A 17945-nucleotide genomic window follows, 5' to 3' on the forward strand; every position below is an offset into this window, starting at 1 on the left:
GTATTAAGACTAATTAAGATATAGTTTTTTTTTTTCAGTAATGGTTCTATGTAAATACATGAATACAGTAGGCATGTTATAATAGGCTACACTTAAAATGTGATACTCAATTTTATATTTAGTTTCTTTATTGACCAATGGGTCCCTGAAAATAGTGTGAGGACCCCTATGGTATGAATTAAGGATAAATGATTCACTAATTTAAAACTTAAGATATAGTTGAAGAAGTTGGCGGTTTTTCATTTTCCCTCCAATAAGTCAAATTGGTTCGCCCCCTGAAAAACGCTGCTCGAATCCTCCATGTTGCTCAATTTAACGGTTAAATACAGTCAGTTCTCTTTCTCTTCCATTCCTTCCTTCCCCAGATCTCTGTGACTAATGTTCTTTACCACACACAACAGTAATCTCCATTGTCGGTGTAATGGTCTCTTGTTGTGTTTAAGTGATAGTGGGTGTGCATCGGTGTGCCAGACTGGGACGGGCTGTAATTAAAAATAAGGGTCATGTGTGGCTCCACAGGCCGTTCTGGAATGGCCGTGGCTGTCTCGGCCAGCGCTCACTGGGACTCGATGACAGGGTCATGTCATTTGTGCCGCTTCTGGGAAATAGTGCAGGAGGTTATGATGACGCCATAGCTCTGCCAGGGGCGTTTTTGGAGGAGGTTTTGGCTGGGGATTCAAATGTAGGCCAAGTAAAGAGTCAGTAAAATTGGAAGCAGTTGTTGGGTTTTGAAATAGCAAGGTGCATATATGGTCTAATGTTTTCTCTTGAGGAAAGCATTGTATTGTGTTGATGGAACAGTTGAGCGCTACCCTTATGTGCTTTTTAAAGCTTGTGACAAAGAGGGGCTCGTCTATTTAAGTGTATGCAGCATGTAAACACGACCGCTATAGCTCGCTCGTGTTTACACTGTGTATATTGGTTAGGTATGCTGACCGTTTTCCATTCGGTAACTCGTGCCCTGCCTCTGTGCTCTCTGGACATTTTGTCTCTTTCTTTCCTTGTTTTTTTTTAAAAAAATGGCTCATGTCCAGGGGCCCTGAAAATCCTGTCTCCTTGGAAACAGCGAGACATTGTGGCAGCTGAAGTCAACTTTACATCTCCCATCTACCCCAAGAGGTGTAAACACTCAGTGACTTCCTTTCACAAATGCACACACGAGGAAACAACCTCTCCTGATTTTAGGATTGATGGGTTTGTTTCATGCTAGAAGATTATTGGTCTCATTCTCCAGGCAGGTGCAAATACTGACCAACAATTTGTTTGTCAGAAAGGTATAGTGAGTTATAGGGATAGTTCAACCAAAATGTTTAATTATGTTGTTATTTACTCATGTGGTCCAAATGTGTGATGTTTTCCATGGTGCTATTGTCGTGAAATGACCATTCATAGTGACCAGTTAACAAGCTACTTAAAATCACCAAAAATGCTACAAATGTAAAATAAAAGTAGTCCATATGAATAATGCACTATATTTCAAGTCTTCTGAAGCCGTATGATGACTTTGTGTTAGGAATAGACCCACATTTAAGTCTTTATTCATTAAAGGGCACCTATTATGACATTTAAAATGTTCCTAATGTTGTTTAGGGAGTCCCCAACAATAGTTTTACGTGCATGCAATGTCAAAAAACACTTTTGTTTTCGTATAATATGCATTTATTTTTACCTGATTTGCTCACCGACTCCCAAATGATTCGTTCAACGACTCATTTTTCCAAACCCCTCCTTTGCGCAACGCTAATCTGCGTTGATTGGTCAGATGACCCAGCAGTGTTTACAGAGATAATACTTATTGTTTACCACGGAGTACAATGATGCTTTTATCAATTAAATCGTGTTATAATAATGATTATAGTCCACTGCTTTGTAGTTTGTAGTAAAAAACTAAAAATAAGATAAAGAATTTAATGTTATGTTAGCGAGCATAACCCAGAGTTCATATTGTAAAAGCACAATCAGTCTTTGTTTGCGTTAGCCCGATGCATAAACATAACGTTTTTACAAAAAAAAAAATGCAGTACGTTACTACGAGGTATTATTCTATTCTTTAAGACAACTCCGAAAACAACGACAAACACTTCACATATCTCAATACAATTGCCATTGAAGACCTAGAAGCTAAACGGTGCTTACACAACAAACTAAATAATAATTAAGTATGCTACATAAAACATAAAAGCAACAATTATTAATAACACTTACAGGTTGTGATACGGAGGAGGAAGCTGATGCAAATACACTTAGAAATGAACCTTCCTTCAATATCAGCCGGCTCGCGAATCCAAGTTTGATTGCATTTAAAAAGCAATCGTCTTCAAAATGGCGCGAACAAAGCACAAGGCTCGGACTACACTTCTGTGGTATAGTTATATAGGCTATATGAATTGTAGCCACTTAGTCTTCAAATGCTCCTCCTTGGGTAGATGAAAGAAGTTGGCTTTTGAGTTGCACTTCAGAACACAGCGTCTCGTTGCCATGATATTTTCCCTGGCCTTGGAGCGCAATAAGTGGGCGTATCATATTCAAATAACTTCAGTATTCAGAAAAAGCTTCGGTCTTCTAACGATTCATAAAAATGACTCCGAGTCGACTCTTACTTTTGAAAGACAATAACTTTATATACGGTGCACTTTCATATTTCAAACGTGTTTTTGTTCACTTAGATCTATGTTACACACTACATGAAAGGTAAATTTCAAAATTCCATAATAGGTGCCCTTTAACAGTTGTGGCGATATGGAAGAAATCCATATCAGCTTTTCATTTTTTCTAATGGGCGGAAACCAATGAGTATTGACCATTTTTGAATTTGGACATGGGTACAAACTTTGGCTGAAGTGAAGATCATCAGCGAAATTTTTTTTTGTTACTTTCTTACACACTTGTATTATAAAATGTAAATATAGTGTTTGATTCATATGAACTACTTTTATGCCATTACATAATTTCTCTTTTGTGTATTCCATGGCAGAAAGATAGTTGAAAAATACACTGTAAAAAAAAAAGAGGCAATAATTGTTCCATTAAGGCTTGACACTGGGGCAGTACACTTAAAGGGACACATTTGGTACCTTATCTACCCCTAAAATGTGCACATTTAGTACCTTAAAGTAGTGATATATGTACCTTTTAAGGTAAATAAGGGGTAAATAAGGTACAAAGTTATCCCTTTGAGGGTACAGTGCCAAGCTACTGTACCCATATACAGTTTTTTTTTTTCTGGAATTGTAAACTGTAAAAAAAAAAGACAAAATCTGGCAAATCCAAAAATCGGTAAATCCAGTCATTCCAACATTCCCTTTTACTTCCAAAAATTGTACATTTAACAGTATTTTACTGTAAATTTTCATGAAATGTGCATATTTTTTCACAGTGTAAGTTTGAAACTGCATGAAGGTGAATAAATAAAAATGTTAAAGGGGTCATGACATGAGAAACCAAATTTCCCTTGATCTTTTAGTATATAAGAGGTCTTTGTACCATTAAAACGTCCTGCAAGTTTCATAGCTTAAGACGTCCTCCCCATTATAAACGAATCATTTATTTAATCAAGCTCTAAATACAGCTCGTTCTGGATTCATGGTAAGAAGTGACGTCACGGTACGAAGTGACGTACCAGCGTTTGCATATGACCGCCTCCAGGCACAAGACAGTTACGCTTTAAGCGCAAGACAACTACGCTCATTTCGTATCGTTGTCGCGCCCGCGCGCCGCGCGCCTCACAAGTGTTCAGTCGACGGACAGCGCGAGTGGGTCTGTGTGTACAGGGAAATGGATGCCACAGATGTGCTGTTCCTGGCTGTGGACAAACAACATCTTTGAATACGCTGCGAAAGATCCAGTCGTCAGGGAAAAATGGATGCACTTTATTTTTTGCGGACGTCTCAGTCACGGCAGTGTTAGTTTAAGCGTTTGTAGATACATTTGAAGGATGACCGTTTTGAGAACAAATCCCAAAATGATGCTGGCTTTGCCAGAAAACTGTTGCTCAAAGATAAGTCCTTGCCGACTATTCTGGGCTCAACAACGACGACGCAAACTGTAAGTAATGTGTTTAAAACTTTAAACTACTTTTTAAATACGCTGAATACGCACAGGTTCTGGCTGGGGGCGTTAATAATTGATGCATAGGCACTGACGTTAGCCAATCATAACAGTGGGCGTTAACACTGAACTCTTAAAGGGGAAACACCCCCAAAACAGGCTGTTTGAATCAGAGGATGAGAAACAGGGTGGGAAAAGGTCATAAATCACTACATTTTAAAAGTTTTTTGTAAAAAAAACAATAGTAATACTATATTTGCACCTAAGGGAACATAATAATAAAATAAAAAAACCCATGTCATGACCCCTTTAATAGAAGATACAGTGCTTTGTTTGTAAATGTCGAGTTTTAAGGCAGTTTTGCATTATATGAGCAGAGTGAATTACATCATTCTCTTTGTCATTGTCTGCCTCTTGATCCTCAGCCAAATTATGAGTGCATTTTTGGGACATGGTCGCAAGTGAATTGCTCGTAAACTATGAATGCTATGGAAGAATATAGTTAAAGATCCGCGAAATGTTAGATTCACACTTCCTAAATTGAACACTTAAACTCAGAGGGACTCATGAATTATTCAAACTGTGATTATTTATACTGTAAGACATTTTCCTTAAAGCATTTTTACAGCTAATGCCAAGAGTGCATTGCATACGTTATGCACGCGCTGTTTATAAATGTGTCATCTTAACCATGTTAGCCGAAGGGCGCAATCATGCATTTACATACAAACACAGTGGAAAGAGCAAAAAAAGGACAACCTTGTTTGGGTCTGTCAGTCAATTAGACATACTACAATTTTCAGTATGCCGTTTCTAAGTATGTTATATCACACCTGTTCTTTAAGTGGGATTAGTTTTTTCATCCTCCTATATGGGTACTGGATCAATTCTGTTTTTGTAGCTGTCCTGTCGTGACTGATATAGTCAGTCGTGCATGAGTGGGGTGTGGTGTCTCTAGTTTCAGACACAAAGAGACAACACTGTCTGCCATCTACAGTGCCATGCCAGCCCAGTAGGGGGTGACTCGAGGTTGGCACGTGCTCCAACTACACCTCTAGCTCGGTGTGGTCTTGCTCGCACACAGAGGAGAAAGTTGTTGTTTTGACATTGTGCCAGTGGATATTAGATCTGTTTGCACCTCAGGAGGTGGTGTTTGAAGTTGCTACTCGTTGATATTCCAAATACAGCTTTTGTAGCTCCCATTTGTGTTATTTATGTTGGGACTTAACAAAGTAAAAATGCCCCGGATTGGAGCCGACAGAGGGAAATTGTTCTTCCAGACTTGTGAGATGAAGACAATGTTACAAAGTAAAAAAAAAAAAAAAAAAGTACCAAACCGCTCCAGAAGCATTACATCATACTAATGCTAATCCACAGTCTGGCTGAGTAGCGTGTCTCTTCATTATTCATGGAGTGAGTGCAGAGGCGCTAGAGCTGTTCATGGGCTGTGCTGTCAGGATCGCGAGCTAAACCAATCCTGGGCCAAAAATACCATCCAGATGCCTCGCTTAAGACCTTGAGGATAGAAAGAAGCACACATTTATGATATAGTCTTAAAGATGAAATTCAAAGGAATGTCCATATCTGTTCTAGAGAAATTTCAACAGTTCATTGTCATTTTTAAGTTGCACAAGATGCATTTGCATATTACATTATTTAAATTGATCGCTCTCTGTCGATTTGCCTTGGTGGGTTAATGTGAACATGAAATTAAAACCTAGGCTACTTGGCCCTGTTTAATTTCTAAATGCACATTCTTGGTCTTATTGGTTTATATCAGATATTTATTTTCCCTATTTTTACATCTAGATTATGCCATCTAACACTCACTTACAGTTAGCCTAATCTTTAAAAACACTAATAAATAAATAAAACTAATTGTAATCTATCAAATCTCAAATGAATATCTATTGTTATACTGTTCTTTATAATGTCGTGATTTCTATTTGTTAGTTTTTTTTAGTATTTCTATTTAGCTTTAATAATTTTTTTTAGTACTTCCACTTATTTTGTCAGTTAGCTGCCAACGCAACATTTCTATTTTTTGTTAATTTATCTATATGTTTCTTTTCTATAATGTCTAATATTTATATTGTATTTTTCTTTTTTCAAATAACAAAAATGTAAATATATATATATATATATAGTTTTAGTTGACAGTAACAACACTGACCTATATTCACCTGTAGCATTTAAAATTATTTATTAAAAAAATGTATCTAGATTAAACAGTATATCATTTTAATGGAACATATTTCAGTTATCAGACTTATTTTTTTTCAGCCATTATTTTAATTTCAGTACATCTCTGTTCATAATATTGATTAAATCTTAATATAATTATATCATCTTTATAAATCCAAGTTTCACTCTCAAATCCAAAAGTTAATTATTTTATTCATTTGTTTTATGGACATATGTTCTATAATGTATAACACTGTTCTGTACCACACATATGGGAGACGCTGCACAATTTTTTTTTTATTTTTTTTTTTACTTGTCCTTGTTTAATGAGAGTTGTTTTGACTGGTCTGCTCTCAAGGTCACTAAAACTCATCACCGGTCCCGAGTGGAGCACTTCTTTGAGACCCAGCTCCTCCACTTGGCCGTTCTGTAACGGTGTAAGGGCTTATAGGATCACTTTGCACAAGTTCACGTTCACATATGCGGTCGTGAATGCAGAAATACATGCACACGAACATGCTCATATTCTCTCTCTCCGTCATGGCTTCTCTCTCACCCAGACTCCATGTGCCTCCCCCAGCCTCCTCCCCTGTCATTGGACAGACACACCGAGCTTTAAATACAGCTCTGAAGTCATACGTCTCAGATGTCTCTGGGTGGCCGTGGCGGATCTCAGCAGCACCGCTGTAGCTCTCTCTCTTTCAGGGAGCGTGTCTGATTTATTTATGAAATGTGTGTGTTTTTCTCTCTCTTCCGGCTGGTGAACTGAAGCTTCTCGCAGGTTAATGCTGTTGTTTAAAGGCTGTCCGGCGTGAATGCTGTTAAATCAAATAGATTAGAGATGTATGACGGACGCTGTGAAACAGGAAACAGCCAGGCCGTCGTGGTCAGTGATTTTACTCCCAGTTACAGTAGAGAGAGGGCCATTAATATTCTGCGGCGTCAACATAACTGCTTTTTATTGATGTAAGAAAAGTGATGTGGGTTTTAATGAAGCTATTTCTTTGAAAAATTATATAGGGTTTTGTGTTAAAAAAAAATTGTCTGACTCAATGAGAAATACGACACAATCACTGAAATAAATTAACCTCTGATCTATCAATCCATCCATCCATCCGTCCGTCTGTCTGTCTGTCCATCCGCCTGTCCGCCTGTCTGTCTGTCTGTCTGTCCGTCTGTCCGTCTGTCCGCCTGTCTGTCTGCCATTCTATTATGTCTTTGTATCATTCTTTCTCTCAGTCTCTATCCTTCTGTCACTCTTTTTCTTTCTTTTGCTCCCTCTCACTCTTTGTTCTGTTCTCTTTTGCTCTTTCTTTTGCATTTCCTTCACTCTTTCTCACTCTTTTCCCTCTTTGTTTCTCTTTTGCTCTTTTCACTCTTACTCTTTCTTGCTCTCTTATTTTGCTCTTTCTCTCACTATTTTCCCCTTTTTATTTTTCACACTTTTTATTTAGCTCTTTCTTTTTCTCACACTCATTCTCTGTAAGTCTTTCGCGCTTTCTTCTTTTGTCCTTCTCTGTGATTGTCTTTTCCTCTTTTGTTTACTTTATTCTTTCTTGCTCTTTCTGTTTCTTTCTTTTGCTCTTTCTTTCTCTGTTTCTTGCTCTTTATTTCATTTTCATGTCTTCTTTCTCTCTATCTCTCTTTCTCTTGCTCTTTCCTTTCCTGTTTCTTTTTATTTTTCGTTGTTTCACTCGTTTGCTCTTTCTTTCACTTTTTCTTTCTTTCGCTCTTTTCCCTTTCTGTTTCTTTCTTTCTATTTTTCTTCCTTTCTTTGGCTCTCTCTCTTAGGGCCCTATTTTAACGATCTGAAACGCAAGTGGCAAAGCGCAAAGCGCAAGTAACTCTGTGGGCGGATCCCGGCGCTGTTGCTATTTTCCCGGCGGGATAAATGACTCTTGCGCCCGACGCAAATCTAAAAGGGGTTGGTCTGAAGTAGCTTCATTATTCATAGGTGTGGTTTGGGCGTAACGTGAAATAAACCAATCAGAGCGTCCTCTCACATTCCCTTTAAGAGCAGGCGCGCTTGTTACATGGCGGATTGCTATTATAACGGCGGATTTCCCAGCGCACGCCAGAAGCGGTTCACAGCCGAGGAGGCCGACGTTCTCGTCAGGGCCGTAAAACACAGAGAAGTGACATTGGGGATGATGGGAGAAACCCACACAAATTAGCTTCGGTTAAACAGGCGTATATTTTGGGTAAATGTGTAGCCTAATCTAGATTTTTTTTATTTTTTTTATCTAGATAGATCTTTTTCACATCTTCACGGACACAACAATGATTTCCCTCGTGTGTTAATATTTTTCCTTGTAATAATGTATGATTTGCAAAAATGAAAACTGCTGCGTCTGTTTATATTAAAGAATCAAAGTGGATGCGCGTTAACATTATGGCCAAGCACGCGCCCTTAAAATACCAATTCACTAACGCGCAACGCGCCACTGTCTTTAGACTGTTTTTTCCCTGGTCAGTGGCGCAATTGCTTTCTAAAACTGGAAAATAGCACCATGGAAGTTTTGCGCCGGAACACGCCTCCTCTTTGCGCTGAACCGCCCCCGCGAGCGCAAGTTCATTCCCTAATTTACCGACGTGCGTCTGTGGAGGGAAAAGTCCGCTGTGCACGGGTGCAGAATAGGAATGATACATGCGTCGGTGTTCAAAGTCAATTGCGCTGGGTGCAAGATAGGGCCCTATGTCTTTTATTCGCTCTTTCTTTTATTATTTTTGCTCTTTTTTCACTCTTTTTTCTTTTGCTATTTCTATTTTGCTCATTCTTTAGTTCTTTTGAGTCTTTCACTTTTCCTTTGTCTCTTTTGCTCTTTCTGTCACTTTTTCTTTCTACTTTGTCTTTTTGTCTCACTTTAAATTAAGTGATTGTGAATGTGATTTGAGAACTACAGTGATTTTCACCCTGTAATTACTAAAATGTCTTTATTTTCTTCACAAGATATGGCTTTAGAAGACTTATCTATAGTCATATGGATAATCTTTATACTTTTTTTGCCAGAGAATATATAGTACATGAGGTTTTGGAGTGACATGTGGCAGGAAGGTTGGCGTGTTTTCTAGTCATGACAGGACCAGAGCCTGGACAAAGAGCAGATTTGAGGGTGAGCAGAAGCGTGCTAGTGCTGCAATGTCTTAGAAAGGACACTCGGTCATCTAGGACGTCTCCTGGGGTTATATGAAGGCGATGACTGAATTACTTTTAACCAAGATGGAAAAAGCGTGAGAGGGGGAGGTCTTGGCTGGGAGGTAGAGGAGCTTAGTCTTGTCAAGGATAATCGGGAGGTGATGAGTAGTCATCCAGGTCAATATGTCAGGAAGGCATGCCTCTGAGAATGTAGAGGAAGGAAATGAGATGCACAGTATCGGCGGCTTAACAGTGATAAGATAATCTATACAGCTGGATAACAGTGCTAAGAGATCTACTATAGTAGATTGAACCTTTCCAGCTAACTTCGTGTGATCTGATCTAGGCAATATACCAGGAAAATGCAGATTCAGTAATACTCTGTGAGCACTGAGATCAACAGTTTGTGATTAACTGTTGAATGCTGTGGACAGATACATTAATAGAGTATAGAAAGTATGTTCTGGATGATTTAAAGTGATATTTTTTTTATGGAATACAGCAATTTAGGTTTTATTCATGCACATCATTATTTTTAAATGCATGTGTCCTCGTAATATTTAATCAAAAACATGAATGTGTCCCCTTGCAATGATATCTCTTCTCTGATGACTTTGTGTGCAATATGATTCAATAATTCCTCCCTTCCAGAACCTGTCACTCGCATGAGAAAACTATTATCAAACAAAAGTCCAACAATTCAATCAATTCCAGATGGACTAAAATCTACAAGAAAAGAGACTATCGCAACTTTCGTTGCATGCCAACTTGAAACATTTAATAAGTCTTATTATATTATATTTAGTTCTGTCAAAATTTACTTGTTAACGCATGCAATTTTAAATATTTTTTCAGTTTAACGTGTTATTGTAAAATGAGAAAAGCTCTAGCATAATTTGTTTGCAGATGGCACTTTTGATAATTTTGTATATTTGGTTTGGTATTTCGTATCTGATGCAATGGCATTTAGACATTATTTTAGTGTCCAGAATTGTCTCAAATACTTTTTGGCCTACGGTATTTGTCTGCCTTTGTCTGATGGGACATTATGCCATAAGCTAAAGGCCTAGTTAGAAAGACATTTGAGTATATTTAATTTTAAAAAAAAGGTCAGCAAGCCTAACAGCTGAAACTAGTAAATATATAAAACATTTTTTAGAGAATTGTCAGAACACTAGTGCATGCATACCTCACGAAACTTGGACATCTGGTCCCCCCATTCAATACTCCGCTATATTTAGAGTAAATCATGTAAAGGTGACTAAATTAAATTGACTAAATACACAAGAATGTTTACAGTGAGATGACAGTGTTAGCATCTATTTATTATTAATGAGGAGGAGTGTGATGCGCAGATTGGAAAAAGGTCAAGATTAAGGCGGTAGCGCCACCCTAGCTTCCTGCCACATGACCTTCTCCTTTCTCACCCATTCAAATCCCATCATCCACTATAAGGTGTAAGGTTTCATCTCATCCACAGCTTAGATATTCAAACACATACAGGTTATTTTGGTGAGGATGTGAGGATATGAGCTGTGGCCTTCACCTCTTCTTTATATTCCAGCATTCACTCCCATAAACACGACTATATAAAGGCATCAGTCCGCCCATGCTCACTGCATACTCACAAACTCTGCAAAATGTGCCATAACCACTCCCACTGGAATGAGCTTCCACTTCCTCTCTCTCACCCTTCCTCCTGCTTCATCTCTTTCCCCTCCTCCTCTTGATGAATGTGATGCAGGTATCAGATCATGTCCCGTATCAGATTACACAGCGGAGGCTGTTCACTAATAGCACTCACAGATTACATCGGAGAGAGCGTTCAGTGATATTAAAATCTGATTTAATAATGAAATTGAACGTCTGGGTAATAAAATGTTATTCAGAGTGACACATAAAAAGCTGTATCAATGGAAAACAATTATCAATGTGCAGGAAACGCAGAATTGTAAAATAGGGTATTGAGATTCTGCCTGTCACGAGTTTTGTTATGTTATGGCCAGTAAATGGCCAATATCAAAGTTCTATACTATTTTTTATATTTAAATATAAATTAAGGACACCATACCTAAAAACTAAAATCAGACATTTTAAAAAATACAACTGAATGTAGTAAGAGAAATAACTAATATTCTCTGTTTAAGTAATCTGTATGAAATTAACGAGAGGTACAGTTTCTCAAGCGCGTCCTCATTACCTCTGATGTGACCACACCCATGCGCGCACGAGTGATCCACATGAAGGAACGCGAACCTGTAAATGTCCTCATTACCTCAAAACAAAGAATCACACCTCATCATTCCTCTGCTTTTCACCGGGTTTGGAAGACACGCTGCAAGTTTACCTTGGATTTACCTCAGAAGAAGAAGATGATTTGAAGATAAGAGATTTTTAATACCTTGACCAAGTTTAGTGTATTCTTCTTCCCAGTATAACATAGTCCTCACATTTGGATTGTTGAATAGAAACTGAAGTGTCATTAAAGCAAATATTGTGCAAATATCCCCTCCAGACATCACTTTTGGCAACTACTGTACGTTATCTGGAAATTCGTAGCTTTCTGCAGAATTCTCTGGGCGCAGAAATTGCTTGTGATCCTGTCAATGGAAAAAAAAAATCTGCATAACAGACCTCAAAAAGCAAAAAATGGGCATTTTGCATGCATTCCTGTGTGAGATTTTCATTGATGTGAACAAGAACTTGAAATAGAATGGCTTTCCTTGTTGTGCTATCTTGTCTACTGATAGCTCCTTCAGCTTTGTTGTTGGCCTTTCCATGATTGAAGCTTTGAATGAGGCAATTTTACTATTTGGCTTTGTGCATGACTAACTAATGAGGAAGGAGCTTGCAGGCACATGACACTGACATGCGAGTATGCGAGTTAAAATGCATACAGAGATTCAGAGAAGGAAAGGAACACACACACACATTCACACACCCTTGAGAGCTATAATGGCATGGCCATGTACATGAAAGGCTTTGTTAGCAGATGACACAGTATGCTTGGAAAAGGAGGCAGACTATAAGACAGTCAAAGAAAGAGAGAATGGAAAGACATGATGATGGCATGATAGCAGAGAGACGGGTGAACCAACTCTTGTAATAATTGCATGTGACAACTGTAAAGGAGGGAATATGTCATTTGCTTGGATGTGTCTGAGCTGTTTTGACTTATGTAGTTCATTGTGTGTGTAATAAACATGTGTGTTCATGAGAGCATGCGTGTTTTTGTGTTAGTGGTTGGCAAATAAACATAAAAAATATTCATTGCTGATATATACAGTATCTTTTTATAAAGTCTGAGACTACAAGTGCAAAAAAATCTATTGCATTTTTTTTAAACATAGAAATTACATTTTCTTAACAAATATTGTCTTTTTAACAATTATATTTCTTAACAAATGTATTTTATTTTTTTACATTTTATATATATATATATATATATATATATATACACACACACAACACAGTACACACACACAAATACGGTAGTAAGCGTGATATTACAAAGACAACATTTGAATACAACGATATATTTTATATATATTTATACACACACAATATGTACAATTGTCAATCACACACACACACACACACACACACACACACACACACACACACACACACACACACACACACACACACACACACACACACACACACACACACACACACAATGTTGTCTTTATAGTATCTTAAAAATATCATGCTGTATGTGTGGTGTGTACTGTATACAGTATACATACTGTGTGTGCATAAACATAAAATATATCATTATATTCAAATGTTTTCTTTATAATATTACACTTACTATTTGTCTCACACAGTAAAAATGGTGTGATAAAATATAGTGCCTATGTATTGTAGTGAGCTATGTATTTTAGTTTTTAGATGCGTTTATTTGAAGAATTATACAAAGTAAATGAGGAAAGATTTATTTCAGAACATTTTAGCATTTAGATTGTCTCAGTTTTGCTGTAAATAGCATCATGGACACTCAATAACCTTCTCATGCTAAAATAAAATCACTTGCTCACATTCTGTTCTCAGCACTACATGGTATGAGTGATTAATGGTTTGCTTATGCCATTTTGCAATGATGGATTGGAGCTGTAACTCAGCATCAGGTTAACCAGCACCTTTTCTGACAGATGTTATCCACAGAAATCTTACATTACGAGAAGATATAGAGCTTGAGTCGTCCCTGAAATCCCAGTGGTGATTTTTTTGGAGGTGAATTGACCTCACCAGGGACACCTCAGGGTGTGGCCGCAGTTATTGTGTGCTTGTGAGTTATATATGTGGCTGAGTCTCTGTTTTTGTGCTGACACCGGCAACTGGGCGTTAACGTGCATGTTTATGTACACTACAGCATGTTCCTCAAGAACCGTGCTGAGCTGTAAAATGGCTCCTCGGTCATGCAGTCACCCGGTCCAGCATAAGGAGATTATCTGAAGAGGTGCTTTAAGAAAACCGCAGGAAAGAAAGATGCATGGCGTGGGGTAAAAGAGATGAGACCAGGTGGGAATAGATGAGCGAAAGCTTTTTAGCTGCTGACATCATTGTGCCCTGTGGGGAAACCCTGTCTTCCTTCCAGAAATGTGTCTCTTTTTCTTCACCTTATGGTGATGAGACAGAAAAGGGGTGATGGGATTCTCACCAATGTTAATGCAACTGAAGCAATTACTAAAAATATTTGTAAAATGTCAGCTATTCTGTCCTTGTCATAGTGCTTTGTCTCTTCATCATCTAGAAGTTGTGTTAAAGATGCCATATAATATTTTGACAAGCCCTCTGCTTTCCTGTGCCTGTGTGTTTCTACTGAAACAAATTTTTCAAAGTCATTTTTGAAGCGCTTTATTAAATATTACATTTCCTGGAAAAGAAAGACTTTAAGACATTTTAATTGTGTTTATCTGCTACAAATCTTCATATTTGTAGGGAGAGTGAAAAATGGGAAACAATTGTAAAGGCCACAAATTGCCAACACCCATGAACTAAACGTCACATAACTCTAGAATTCATTTTTTAGGGAGAGTGTGTAATTGAAATTCAGCTGCTCTTCATCAAGCTCTTACTGAAGAACATCTGTTTTAGAGCATCATGGGAAATGCAGTCCGAGAAGCGGCCCCACTCCAGGTCAGCACTTACACCTCCTAGTCACAAGGGGGCTCAGTCTCATTACAAATGATGGAGCAGGTCTCCAACAGTGGCTTGTAGGGGGGAGGCGAGACCGGAGGGGAGATTTTCATTTTTCATGTCAGAACTTTTACTTCACTGTTTTTCAAAGTGAGGTCATCGGGATATTCTCGTCTCACCCATTGCCTTTGAGTGTCCAATGACAGCAATCTGTTTTACTGATGCATTGCTGTATTGTGAGTGCCAGAGCCCTCCAGTTTCAGTCTGGCCTCCAGCCCGAACGCACACTATTGTTATTTCTCATTAGAAAACTTGCTGCTGAGAATCGGTGGTTAAGAGTGCCTATTCAAACTCAATTATTCCTTCAGTGACTTTCTAGAGCTCCCATAAGAAGTGAAGGAGAGAGCTGCTCATTTAGCTTGGTGTGTTCATTGTGTCGTGTTTAATAGTGACCGCAGCGCCGCTCTCCTGTAATCTCTTCTCCTCAGAACCAGATTCTTACTTGGCATAGATGTGTTACAGTTTCCTTGACAACTGCGTTTAAGTGCAGTGTGTTTGAACCGACTGAACGAGTGGATATGAGATTAGTAATTAGTTCTCGGTTGAAGATTAAAGACTTCCAGACAGGGAACAAGAAGTGGAACCTTCCTTACAGGTCATTCAGCATGTGTGAAAACATGAAGTCAGAAAGAGCAATTATATTTCTCAGAGGTTGCTCTTTCATAACACCACTTGAGCGGTGATAGTGTAGAGCTATTTGTGAAGTTTTACAAATACACATTTTTTTTTTTTTAAACATCACTCCTCACTTTCTAGTTGATAAACTAGCAGACATGTTATTTATGTTTTATACAAGTCTCACTCAGTTTTTCCTAAAATATTTGAGGAGAATTAAATGGTTGTTAACAGTGTATGTGGGTACATGTGTAATTTTTAAAATTTTGATTATTGCATATTTAATTGGATATGCTAATTTCCTTATTTTTACATTTATCTTTGCCGTCAACTAGTCCTCACTTAAAGTTAGTCTTAAAAAACAAAAACAAAATCATACTGTACAGGCCTAAATTCACCTAAAGCATTTAAATATTTTTTTTATTTTTAAAAGATTTCAGACAAAAAAGTTAAGATTTTATGAAAATAATTATTAGCTTATTGGTAGCAACCAAAATTTTTGATTGGCACCTAAATGTAAAGTAGTTTGCATAGGTCAGATAACTTGGTTTTGGGAGAATTAGATAATAAATATTTGACTTCATAAGGAAATCTCTGCTCTTTTTGACATATGTACTATTTCTGGTTCTGTTTCTCAGACAATTGTTCACACAGTTTTACACAATCAATTGTGGGAAAGCCTGTGTTTATATTCAGTGGCTGATATTCAAGTGTGGCATTTATAAAGTAGGTCCCATAGACACATATGCACATGTGCTTCTGTTGATCAGAGGTGGTTCTTTATTTGTGGTCTGAGAGCTTAATTGGTACAAGGATTGCTCTTTTCTGGATCTGGATCTTCACCTTTAACTGCATCAGTTGCAGTTGTGCTGGGATACCTCTGTCTTTTCTGGCTTTTTTCCATTGATCTGGTTCTAAGTGCTTGTTCTTGATTCGAGTCATTGTGCTTTCCTTTAGTCCTGCCATTATGTCCTCCCACATGTGGGACTCTCCAGTCAGTGTCAGCCACCCGTGATGCCCAGTAATTGTGTTGTCCCATTGGGTGTTTTGTCTCGCCATTACCCTTCCTGTTCTTCTTCCTCCTCATCTTGTGTCTTCCACAGCAAGTCTCTTAGCCTAATCATGTCTCCCACGGTCCCAGCAGAATGATGTCTGTCACTCTTCTTCCTCTCACTAACCAAACACACTGTTCCCAGATCAGTTTAGCTTTTCAGCACGAGTCTCGACAAGAAGATCTTCTGTTTTCTCTTAAACATCCAGACTGTCCCTGTTAATTTTAAAATGCAAACCAACATACAAACTGTGAAATCCCAGTAGCTCTATGTCTGTTGGGTGAAATCTTGTGGTTTGAGATGACGATGAGAAAAAAAAACAAGAAAAGAAATGACTAACACACACACACAAATAGAGATGAAGGATGTATGTTTTGCAGAGCGAGCTCTGCTTCAATATACATTCACATCTTCTCTGTGCCTTGAGACATGGTTTGGTTTCTTGAAAACTTTTCTTGGTAAGGCTTTTGGGAGGACCATTTTTCTGTCACTTTTACTTTTAAAAGCCTTTGAGCTGTGTGTTGTGAGCTGAACAGTGGCTGTATGTCTAACCCAGAAACAGAAGAATATGATGCTAATCCCTTTCCCTTTATAGCAGCCTCTGTTTTTGTTTTGCGTCAAGTTGCATTGTGGCTTATATTTCAGTGTAATTCTGGCTGTAGAACTATATCATCACTTATTTTTTATGAAAGCGATTTAGTGTTAATTGACTTGGCTTAGGTCTTGATTTGTCTCAGACCCATATATCACACCCTTGAATACATAGTAAATTCCGCTTAATGTGCTTAACACCTTCTGAATGTTAGGGTGCACATTTTCTTTCCCCTTTATGTCATATTATGTAGGACAGTGGAGATTTGGCCAGGAAAACAGAGGGAGCGAGAGGGGGAATGGCTTCAGGACATGACCCAGGTCAGATTTTGAGTGTTATCACTCTTTCGTTCCACAGACTATTATTATGGTGATATCCTTTTCAGATTTACCTGCCCCTAAATGTCACATAAAAACAAAACAAACAGGTCATTTTATTTGGGCAGTTTCCATTTATACTGTGAAAACTGCCCCTTTATTTCTCTCTCTCTCTCTCTCTCTCTCTCTCTCTCTCTCTCTCTCTCTCTCTCTCTCTCTCTCTCTCTCTCTTTTTATTTTTATTTTTTAACAGAGATACGTAATTGGCTTTTATTTTTTCATTGTCTTACATCCAAAGCAAGGTAAAATATTTGCAATACTATAATATGATTACAGAATCAAGTTGATATCTGAAGTATAAACCTTTTTTATTTTACAGATTTATTTATTTCAATTTGACTTTTTATGTCATATTGAATTTTACTATCTTGTCACATTATATACTATCTTTAAATACAATATTTTGATATCACATATCGACTATATCTGTCGACCTTACCTGCTCCCTGATATCAGTATCAGCAAAAAAAAGAAGAAGAAATAAAACATAAATAGATAGACAGACAGACGGACGGACGGATGGATAGATAGATGTTTTATTTGAAAAACCCTGATTAGCCCTAAACACTCGCAGGTTAAGATGAACAGCTCTCAGCTAAACACCAATGCCTCAAATGCTAGTCACATGTCTTTTTTCATTGGCTCATAACAACTGTACAAAGCTGGTTGTAAACCTGCAAACAATCGGTCCGGGTATAGTAGCTCTTCCATATGAATGTTTTGATGGAGCCATTACGAGG

General features: G+C 37.9%; 1 protein-coding gene across 13 annotated transcripts in view; it reads left to right on the forward strand.

The window, feature by feature from the left end:
- The window catches only part of ppfia4 (PTPRF interacting protein alpha 4), a 94248-nt gene that overhangs the window by 20291 nt on the left and 56012 nt on the right, over positions 1–17945 (forward strand). The window contains exon 2 of one of the 13 annotated variants that reach the window (XM_079597394.1): positions 17082–17148. The exons of the other annotated variants lie outside the window; for them this stretch is intronic. Within the exon in view, the coding sequence (XP_079453520.1) occupies positions 17082–17148 (67 nt within the window). The remainder of the gene's footprint in view (positions 1–17081; positions 17149–17945) is intronic. 13 annotated transcript variants of the gene reach the window in all.

Source organism: Phoxinus phoxinus (genome assembly GCF_949152265.1).
Source record: "Phoxinus phoxinus genome assembly, chromosome: 22".
NCBI lineage: Eukaryota > Metazoa > Chordata > Actinopteri > Cypriniformes > Leuciscidae > Phoxinus > Phoxinus phoxinus.